Below are 10,481 nucleotides of genomic sequence, written 5' to 3' on the forward strand. Positions count from 1 at the left end.
TTTTATTTCACGTTCCATATTTCAAAGTTTTATTATGAATCTATGAGACTTGTAGATATTCAATAGCTAAATTAGTCCATTTGTAAGGCCAAAAGGAAGTCCATTACCAGTCCTTAGCAGTCTACTGAAAATTTTTTGCTTAACTAATGATCAATACTATTAGTCACATTTATTATTATTGCAAATGATGTTTCTGATAGATGCTCATATTTTATGGACATTAATTATTGACAGGAATGGTGAGCTAGTTAAGAAACTGTTGATCATGTTCTTGGAAGGTTAGATGAAAAACAATTATTTGTTCCTGATCACTCTGTGGGAGAAGAATCACAAGTTCATGAACTGAAAATTCAATGTCAGATAGAGAGATCACGAAATGTTTTTATATTTGGCCTCTGGGGAATGGGAGGAAGTGGTAAAACAACTCTCTCCAAAGTCGTTTACAATGAAATTGGTCATTACTTTGAAGGGAAAAATTTCCTCTCAAATATTAGAGAAGTTTCAAAGCAACATAATGGCCTAGTTTATTTACAACAACAACTCATTGCTGACATCATCAAGTCAAGTATTATGAAGTTACCAAACAGTGAAAGAGCAAAATTTTTAATACAGGAGAGACTCCCTCGTAGAAAGTCACTTATTGTATTGGATGACGTGGATAGTTTGAGCCAACTAATGGCATTATGTGGAAGTCGTGAACGGTTTTGCCCAGGGAGTGTAATAATCATTACCACTAGAGATGTGCATCTTCTTAAAGACCTCAAAGCTGACCAAGTATATAGAATGAAGGAAATGAATGAAAGTGAATCTCTTGAGCTTTTGAGTTGGCATGCCTTTAAACAACCAGCTCCTCCTGAAAATTTCATGGAACTTTCTAGAAATTTAGTTGTTTACAGTGGAGGACTTCCATTAGCTCTGGAAGTCCTTGGTTGTCATTTGTTTGAGAGAACAATTGAAGAATGGGAGTATGTGCTGTTCAAACTAAAATCCATTCCCAACGATGAGATACAAAGAAAGTTGAGAATAAGCTTTGATGGGTTAAAGGATTATATGGAACAGGACATATTCCCTGACATGTGTTTCTTCTTTATCAATAAGGACAGAGAATATGTCACACAAATATTAAATGGTTGTGGATTTCATGCAAAAATTGGGATACAAATACTTATAGAGCGGAGCCCCATAAGTGTTAGTAGGGATAACAAGCTTGAAATGCATGATTTAATACGGGATATGGGAAGAGAAATCATCCATGGAAGTCCACCAAAGTACCTTGAGGAACGCGGCAGATTATGCTTTCATGAAGAAGTGCTTCATGTGTTAACAGAACAAACTGTAATAATTTTCTATGCAACTGTTTTGTTTGGCAAGTTCTAAAGTCAAGGGATGATTTTTTTCAATTTGGTGTAGTCTTCAAAGTAAGAAGTGTTGAAAATAGTTTGATAAACTGATCAGGGTTCAGGATGATGTTTCAACATTTTCTCAGTAGCTTTTGCTTTATGATTAAGTACCTTTCATAAACAATCAGCTAATATAATTGAGAAATTTTGATTCTTTCATGAATGATTCATGATTCATTCTTTCATGAATGGTAGATTTCGATTACCTTTTGGTTAAGGAACGTTCTGTTCAGAAATTTGTGTATAAAAGAATGCTTTCGGAAACTCACTTCAGCATAACAGTTTTTTGTGCAAATATACAACTCAATTCATTTCTCTAATTCAAAACTTCATTCTAGAAGGAGAGGGTTTCACTATTTCTTGTGTATTCCTCTCTTGGATGTTTTGGATAACTCCTACAAACAACTTCTTCTTAACCTTGCAGCATCAATAGAGGACAAATCCTGATTAAAGTACAGTATGGTTTGTACGCATTTGAAAGCCCTCTTCAATCTTCGTTGATCATTTGTCCATTTTGTGTACTTCATTACCATGCATTAAACCAAAAGAAAAGCATGTGCTTATCAAACAAGTTTGAGGCATATGCTTTTTCCTTCCCTCATTTTTCTTCTCCTATGTACTTGCAGGCAACAAAAGCTATTGAGGGCATAGCTCTGAAATTGCCAAGAACTGATAGCAAGACTTTGATTGAAGCCAAGGCATTTAAGGTGATGAAGAGACTCAGATTACTTCAACTAGATTATGTAAATCTTAATGGCGATTATAAGTATATTTCCAAAACCTGAGGTGGCTTTTTTGGCATGGATTTCCATAAAAATACACACCAGACAACTTTCATCAGGAAAATTTAGTTGGTAATGACCTCAAATACACCAGCCTCAAACTAGTTTGGAAGAAGCCCCCGGTGTATTATTGTGTGTGATTTTCTATGTTTTAAAGCAGTACATTATCGATGATAAAATTGTTGCCATATATTTTGTTTAATTTATCATATGAAACTTCATATTTTGCAGTTTCTGCGGTGGTTGAAAACACTCACTCTTAGCCATTCCTCCTTCTTAAGACAAACTCCTGATTTCAAGAAACTGCCAAACCTTGAAAAACTGATACTAAAAGATTGTCCAAGCTTGATTTCAGTTCACCAGAGCATTGGAGATCTAAAAAATCTTCTCCTGGTAAGTCTAAAGGACTGCAAGTGCCTTAGAGATCTCCCTAGAAGTATCTACAAGTTGAAATCTTTGAAAACTCTCATTCTTTCTAATTGTTCAATGATTGATCATTTAGAAGAAGATTTTGAGCAGATGGAATCCTTGACTACTCTAATGGCAGATAAAACTGCCATAACACAAATACCCAGGTCATTAGTAAGTTTGGAAGGGCTTAAGCATGGAAATGTATCCTTGTGTGGGTATGGAGAGCACAAGATATATTTCCTTCTCTCATATGGTCTTGGATGTCACCCACCAATATTCCCCAGTCCCGTAGTGAAGCATTTTTGCAGGGAATATCATCTCTGGTTTTCTCAGCTGTACAGAATGGTAGCTTCCACGGCCTATCTCCAGTTCTGGGCAATCTTGCGAGGCTTCGAGGTATGTGGGAGGAATGCAGACTAAAGTTTCAATTCAGTGGAAAAATGGCTAGACTTTTGGACGCCTTGTATGAGACAGCAAATTTTATGGAATTGGAATCAACTTCAGATACACCACAATTCTCACATATGGAAGCTTCTGCATCATCTGAGGGCCATGACCAAGTTCACATTGAAAGAGCAACAGATTCCTACAATTCTCTTTTAATTCAAATGGGATTGTGCGACAAATCAGACTTATTGAAAGAGAAAATTTTGCAGGCTTGTCCCTGTCTTTTCTCTACCCCATCATGTTTGAAAATGAGTTTTCTTTAGGACCCCATCATGGATGAAAAAGCTAGAGTTTTGTGATAAGTACTCCACATATGCACTGCTGCTTCTGGAGCGGCAAGTCTTATTAGTATGTTTCTTAAAAAAAAAAAATGTAAATGACAATTAGCTCTCAAAAGATTGGATTAATAATAGTTAGATCTGATAAGTTTTTTTTCTAAAAAAATAAGTTAAAAATACGCATTTAGACAATTATAAATATAAAAGTTTTAATTATAAATGGGACATTTAAATGTAATTGTTATATTGTAAATGAGATTTTTGTTTGCAACGGTTGAATTGACATTTTGCAACTCATATTTTTAAAACTTTTATCAGGAGCCTAATTATCATTATTTCAATCTTTTGGAATCAGTAATTGTCATTCTTCCTTCTTAAAATGAAGGACAGTTTTTTTTTTTTTTTTTGGTGTTATTAGTGGTTAAATACAAGTTCGTCATTCAAATGTTGATGCTATATATTGGGAAGGAATAATGGAAGGTGGGATGATTCTCACTTACCTGGCGATGAGTATCCTGATTGGTTCATTTACAAGGGCGAAGGACGCTCAGTACTTTTCAAGGCACCTCAGGTTATGGGTTGCTGCTTAAAAGCAGTGGTTCTCAACATTGTGTTTGTTTCATGCATTGGTGAGACAACGACTCAATTTCTCATAAATGTTCTGATCATTAACTACACGAAGGCAACTGTTCAACATCACAATGGAGACTCAACAACTTTCCATGAAGATGCAGAATGGCAAAGTATCATTTCAAGTATTCAACCTCATGATCTCGTGGAGCTTGTTTTATGCATTGGGTCTCAATTTACTGTGAAGAAGTTTGCAGCATACCTGGCCTATGACGGTTCTAAGCGTCGCAGGTTACTGAATTAGTTGTTGGGAAAACTGATTTCGGTTTGTAATAAAAGCATCAGCACTTCTGATTTAGTTGCAACTCTCAAATAGGTAAAATGACAATTATGGACCTTTTTAAGAAGGACCCCAAAATTTAAACATGCCAATTAAGAATCAAAGTCTTTCGTTGATATAAGATATAAAGATAATGTATGGACCATGTTGCCCTTGCTGATTTAAACGATGGAAGCTAAGGAAAAGCTTAACATATAAATTGAAGATCGTGGAAACTCCATTGGGGGAAATTTTATTTATGCATGATCATAAAAATCTTAGCTGGAAGAGTTTTCAATTAAGCATTTTTGACATATTGATTCTTGACTTTTAATAGTAAGACTCTACATGCACGATAGAAATCATAGAAGCTCAATTGGTACACATTTCAACCATATTTTTTCAACCCAGCAAGGGAAATTTGGTTCATAGAACTTTCCTAATCAATAAAGGACCTTGGTTTTTAATTGGCATTTTCAGGTTTTAGAGTCTTTAACTCTCGTTATCTTGTCAAAATTGACCCCAACTGTCATTTTCCCTTTTAAAATCTGTCTTGATATGTCGGACAACGTTGTGTATTTGTGTCTAAAGATTGTTGGACGGGTGCATTGGGCTTCCAAAAGATTGTTGGTGCATGCTGAAGTCCATATTTTTTAATTTTCAGAGAAACCAATTTGAAGTCTTTCTTTTCACCAATACATGGATAACAGAAACAAAGTGTAAGAAGGAAGTCATTCTTTAAGAAAAATCAGCTTTCTAAAACTGCATGTGATAATCCATGAAATTCAAGAAACACGTTTCTGAGAAAGACTTGTCAAAACATATTTTCCAGAAACCACAGGAGAATAGATACCTTGCTCGCACCACAAATTCCTAATATATTTCAATTTAAATGTAATTTCTCATGCTGGCTTATTAAACAGCTTCATAGAATAACAATCACAAATGACAGTCAGATTGATTCTGTGGGTACAGTGTGAGGACAAAGGATCTCATGCAGTACATTCATTAAGATACAAAGAATTTTGATTGCTGTCGGGGAAAAAAAAAAGACAACTAATTCCCTAAGCTCAATCATAACTGAGAACATAGTTTTCACTATCTCTGAAATTCAACAAGCATACAAAGAAAATACAATTGTGGATATAAGAAATTCAACTACTCGATTTCTGCTTATAAAACTCATTTCTGCCTAAAGATGCCAGTTGAGAATGTCATAGTTAACCAGATCACTGTTGAAGCTCTGATGGATGAAAGAATCAGGTAGCTGATGGCTTCATATCCGGGGGACCCTGTCAAGAAGATAAAAGAATAATGATAGCATCTTTATTTAGTAATACAAAGAAACCGAAATTTATATTCAAAGATTATAATGAAACAAGTAAAATTCCATTTGGCCCTCCCAGGATGGCTAACTTCAAGGACTTCTTGTTTGACTCCACTACTCCTAAAGGTTGACTTTATTTTAATATTTGTTCTACAAAAATTTGCATAGAACTCTGAAGGGAAAAAATTAAAACAGACATATCAAACCCAGGAATGGCTAATATGTAAAAGGATTACGATGAGAGAATGCCTGACCCCAAGCCACCCATCAACAATCGTGAGCCTAAAGGCTGACAGCTGACAACTGACAAACATAGAAAGATACAAATAGATACGCATAGGGTTGGTTTTTGATCGATCGCAAAGGCAGCCATAGGTTTTATTAAATTACTGCTGTTCTATTTGTTTCTTTCGTTCAAACATAAATGCAGATCACAGTATGAGTTTATGTACATTAATCAAAGAGTATCCCAATATCCTTCAGCAAGGTAAAATAGAACATTGAAGTAAAAGTCTCACCACTCATCATAATCCTTCTTGGTAAATTATTCTCTTTATTCTATGATGTCTCTGCTCATGAATTGTTATGCGTGCAAGGTTTAGTTGTTGTATGTATTGGTGTGTCCAAGCCAGCCAAAGTATTCCACCTCAATAGTCTAGGGCTGGTGTGTCTTCCAAAATGATAGATGGCACACCTATTTCTTTAGTGTAACTGAATTTTGTACTATTTTAACTTTACAGAAGAAATTCAGATTGGTTTTGTTCGTAAATAGTGAGGACTTAGGATCACATGCAATAAATCCATTATTGCAAGACTAATTTTCATTGCCGAGGAAAGAAAAGGTGACAAATAATTCTGTAGCTCATTCCTAACTGAAAACACTGCTTCAATTATTCCAGAAATTTAACATACATAAAACAGAAGATATCATAGTCAAGTTAAAACAATCAAATATTAGGCAAGAATGGGAATCATATACCAACAATGTTGCTATTGCGGCTTTGATGGCGTTGGGGAGGATGGTGGCTTCATATCTGGGTACTGTCAAGAACATAAAAACAATCATGAAAAAGTCCCTATATAGTTGTGGGATTGAAGCATGAAATTCTGGAGATTGAATAAAACTATTCATAGGCCTTCACGTAACTACTTGAGTTTGTGAGTCTAATGGGACTTTCACTAAAAAAGTAAGAGATGTAATAAAATTATTCAAGAACATTTACTTAGCAGTTCAATCTTTTTAATGCAAATGGTCCTTGACATGATATGATGCAAGAAAAGAAGTGCATACATTATCCATAAACAAAGAGGGTTGGTGTCTTTGCGTAGTTATAATATTACCACAAACAGAGGTAGAATGGTCATTCTTACCCACGCCATTATTGAGTACTTAAATCATAGGGCAATTTATTAGAGACCTTTGCTTCTCAATAGGCCTCACCATTCGATGGATCTTGAGACTTTCAAATTGTTCTAATCAATAAAGTAATATTACATACATTATATTATGCGTAATGAATGAGAGAGAGAGAGAGAGAGAGAGAGAGAGAGAGAGAGAGAGATTAACATTTTGAAAGGGAGTGCTTTCCAGAGAATCACCCTAATATTATATACCATGTTATCCTAAACTATTTTTCTCCCTATTTTTTAAACAGTGTGATTTAGAACACCAGTAAAGTAACATGCCACGGTATACAAGTGTGAGCCCAACTATGGTCCTATTGAAATGCTAACTTTCGTGCTCCCACATATTTGCTCATTGATTACAATGAGGAAGGAGTTGAGCCTTTCACCAATGAACAAACAGAATATTATTAAATCTTACGAGGACATGCTTTTTGTTTCTTGTTAAAATATCCAAAAATGATTGACAGTACTTAAATGAATGGTAACTGGGGAGAAAAAATAGTTTCAGTGAACGTACATTCGGGTAGGGAGAGGAGGAAGCTTTAGAATCAATTTTAACACCTGGAAAGGATTCTGCTGACTTTATCACTCGTCCACCGTCCAACTTTTGATCTACAGATTTGGGGACATCTGGCAATATAGTGTTGCCGTTGCCTTTATTTTGCTGAATCGCCCCATTGGCACCAAGTTGTTCTGAAGCATTTTTCTTTTTCCTTGGGTAAATATGCACAGAAGGAGGTAAAAGGTTATCCTGTATTTCCTGCAAATATAGAGGCATAAAATTCATTCCTCTAAACCATCCTTCCAACAGACTTTCCACAACCTGAAACCTTGATTCTAAGGTAATAATCAAATCAAAGGGTGGGAACTGAATTATCATAACTTAATAATGAATCCCCAATTTAGGATTTTTCGAATTCAACAGAGTATTAAATAGATGCCAAAGTAAAGGTTGAAGAATTTGATTATTTGCCAACATATATCAAATTTCTTATAAATTTTCCGTGGTAAAGAACATCAGCCAGAATTGGGCCAAAAAAAAAAAACACATACCATCCACCCTTGCTCGCCTCTAACTCCACCTCTAATTGCATAGGCCTCCTTGAAACCATTCTTAAATAGCAACTCAGCCACTCGCATGGATTTACCATCAAAACTACCTTACACACAAAAAACGAAGCAGCTAATGAACTTTGTAATTGTGTATAGCATTTAGTAAAAGAAAATGAAATTCTGTTCGTCTACAATGCAATTTCTATCACCTTTATCACAGACTTATTTATATAAACTAAATATTTCAATCTTCTGTAACAATTATGAAGTGAAGAAGTCAACAGTGTAATCAGATGATGAAATATGACACATCAAATTAAGACATTTTGTAGGTCAAAATAAATTAGCTTGCCTCACAAACAAGAAAAAACTGCGCAGGGAAGGCCCCTAGGCTCTTTACATGTCACAGGACCAAAGATTGAAGCAATTATCCAATCAGTCCTTTCCAAGAGCAAAACACTGAAAATGCATCACGTACATTCTTCCAAGTCACATAATATGATTATTTGTCCGATAGTTTAAAATTTTAACGGTCAAATAAATTATGCATATCAAATTTCTAACATAATTTTTTACTTGACCTTCATAGAGGTCCAAAAGTAAAACCGTCAGAAACAACTCTGCATTTGCCCAATTAAACAATTTGATCAGACAATTTTTTTTTTTCTATTATGGCACGAACTATAATTTTCATTTTGCCCTTTTGGTTTCCAAAAATCTGTCTTTTAAACATAAAGAACACAAGATTCAGAATCTTTTTTCACCATAGGAGAATATATTGCTTTGAAATTCTATATTTTCTTTCGCTTACTTGTCCAGAATACAAAGGACTGTATTTGGCGCATCGTTGAAGCGTTCCAATACCTTCTTGATAAACCCCTCTTCGTCTCCTTCTGAAAACTCAACCTGCACTACTTCCTTATTCAAAATTTTCAAATTGGGAGATCTCAGGAACTTCAAATTCTTTCCATCTCTTATGTCCAAGAGCTGAGAATTAGGGTCATCTCGGAGCTTCCGGTATGCATCTATGGCAGATATGAACTTGTATTTTCTGAAATACTCTCGAGTCAGAGGTATAACAACGAGCCAAATGAAGGTACACCCAGCAACGAAAAAAGGGTATCTGTTGAAAAAGTTATCAATCGAAACTACAATCGATTCCAGGCTGATTTTTCCCAATGCTGGCTCAGCCACAGATTCAGAGGCAAGGCACGGAAAAGTAGCTAAGAGGTCAATTAAAGCGAAAGAGAAGCAGTTGGCTAAATTTTGAAGAGAACTCTGAGAATGGGTTTGGAGCGAAATAGGAATGTTCTTAGTGGGATATGAACGTTGGAATGAAGTATCAGGTGGTTTGGGGTTTGAGAGAAGATTGAAGGGTTTGAATTCAGACGGATTTTTCTGGGTTTTGGAGTGCTTTTTGGAGAGTGGAAAAGAAGAGAGAAGTATAGAAAGCGAATCCATGAAGATGTGAGAAATGAAGAGAGCGACAGACAAAGGATAAAGAAATCACTCTTTCATCCGTGCCGTTTAATCCTGAGGGAACCATTTTGTACTGCTGTTAACCGTTGTTGTCGTCCGAGGACCGAGTGTCATATTGTCTTCAGTTATTTTTTAACACTTTTGTTACAGGCATGAATCCATTATCAATTGATTTGAGAATTCGACCTAAAAGTAATTTGATATTAGAAATATTTTCAGATGATTTATTATTTATTATTATATAAAGATAAACATTTTTCTAATTTTTTTTTTGGGGTAGAAACATTTTTCATATTTTATTTGAACAAAATTTCATTTTAATCCCTTCTTAATATTAGCGTTTGTTTAATTCATCCCTCAGATATTATGATTTTCAAAATAATCTATTATCAATTAGATTAATTTACAATTTGGTCGCTATATTTTTCATGCTGTAACCTGAATCACAAACACTTGAAAATCCAGCAAGAAATCCCAAATTTCAGAAAACAAACAAACTATATATTCAGATGAAACCAAAGTAAAAAATAAATCATATCATGAAAATGTAATTCATTGATTGTTATGAATATTACAAGAATAGTGAAACTCTGTCTTCATCTTCTTCTATGAAACTCTCCCAATCATGAGAGTTAATTACTCTTTATTTGCCTCTATTATTTGTGTAACCTTTTATGTGTAAGATTATGCTTATAAATAGAGTATATAATTTGTATTGAATGACACAACAATCTATAAAAAATTATCTCTACTTCTTTTCTCAATATTTTTATTTTTTAGTTACTTAATTTTATAACATATTATCAACACAAAAGCTCTAGTAATTTATAAAAAATCATAAATCTCATCCAATAGGTTCTACTCCATTTCCAAAAGTGAATGCAGTGCCAAATGAATCAGCTCGGCTCGGGATCATGGCTATGGTCGTGGCCATAGTCGTGGACGTGGACATGGTAATACATTTTTCCACCAAAAGTGGATAAAACAATGAAGCGAAACACAAGAAAG

The 10,481-nt window shown here is 34.7% G+C and overlaps 2 protein-coding genes across 3 annotated transcripts; one reads left to right on the forward strand and one right to left on the reverse strand.

Moving 5' to 3' along the window:
• The first annotated feature begins 402 nt into the window (after positions 1 to 402).
• LOC129295941 (disease resistance protein Roq1-like) lies at positions 403 to 4,192 on the forward strand. The gene is made up of 5 exons (XM_054934536.1): positions 403 to 1,335; positions 2,027 to 2,107; positions 2,414 to 2,794; positions 2,902 to 3,209; positions 3,787 to 4,192. Exons 1-5 carry the CDS (start codon positions 403 to 405, stop codon positions 4,190 to 4,192), a joined length of 2,109 nt encoding a protein of 702 aa, XP_054790511.1.
• A 911-nt stretch (positions 4,193 to 5,103) lies between these two features.
• Positions 5,104 to 9,476, reverse strand: LOC129295938 (rhodanese-like domain-containing protein 4A, chloroplastic). Of its 2 annotated transcripts, none has more exons than XM_054934534.1 (5): positions 8,806 to 9,476; positions 7,995 to 8,097; positions 7,459 to 7,701; positions 6,518 to 6,575; positions 5,104 to 5,499 (listed from the first exon to the last, which is right to left on the reverse strand). In XM_054934534.1, the coding sequence occupies exons 1-4, from the start codon at positions 9,453 to 9,455 to the stop codon at positions 6,525 to 6,527; spliced, it is 1,047 nt and encodes a 348-aa protein (XP_054790509.1). In that variant the 5' UTR covers positions 9,456 to 9,476; the 3' UTR covers positions 5,104 to 5,499; positions 6,518 to 6,524. The 2 variants fall into 2 exon arrangements, with proteins under 2 accessions (XP_054790509.1, XP_054790507.1); XM_054934532.1 differs by having other exon boundaries at positions 5,107 to 5,499; positions 6,514 to 6,575.
• Positions 9,477 to 10,481: the final 1,005 nt, after the last annotated feature.

This window comes from Prosopis cineraria, unplaced genomic scaffold (genome assembly GCF_029017545.1).
Source record: "Prosopis cineraria cultivar Desert tree isolate PC_DT_omini unplaced genomic scaffold, ASM2901754v1 PC222, whole genome shotgun sequence".
NCBI lineage: Eukaryota > Viridiplantae > Streptophyta > Magnoliopsida > Fabales > Fabaceae > Prosopis > Prosopis cineraria.

What these genes read in the sequence shown, in the direction of transcription:
- LOC129295941 (XM_054934536.1), top strand. Translation starts at nt 403, where the DNA reads ATGGGAGGAAGTGGTAAAACAACTCTCTCCAAAGTCGTTTACAATGAA. An exon ending in TTGAAGCCAAGGCATTTAAG is followed by an intron (nt 2,108 to 2,413) that starts GTGATGAAGAGA and finishes CATATTTTGCAG; the next exon opens with TTTCTGCGGTGGTTGAAAAC. An exon ending in AAGGGCTTAAGCATGGAAAT is followed by an intron (nt 2,795 to 2,901) that starts GTATCCTTGTGT and finishes GCATTTTTGCAG; the next exon opens with GGAATATCATCTCTGGTTTT.
- LOC129295938 (XM_054934534.1), bottom strand. Translation starts at nt 9,455, where the DNA reads ATGGATTCGCTTTCTATACTTCTCTCTTCTTTTCCACTCTCCAAAAAG. An exon ending in GTCCTTTGTATTCTGGACAA is followed by an intron (nt 8,098 to 8,805) that starts GTAAGCGAAAGA and finishes TGTGTAAGGTAG; the next exon opens with TTTTGATGGTAAATCCATGC. An exon ending in CCTCCTCTCCCTACCCGAAT is followed by an intron (nt 6,576 to 7,458) that starts GTACGTTCACTG and finishes TGTTCTTGACAG; the next exon opens with TACCCAGATATGAAGCCACC.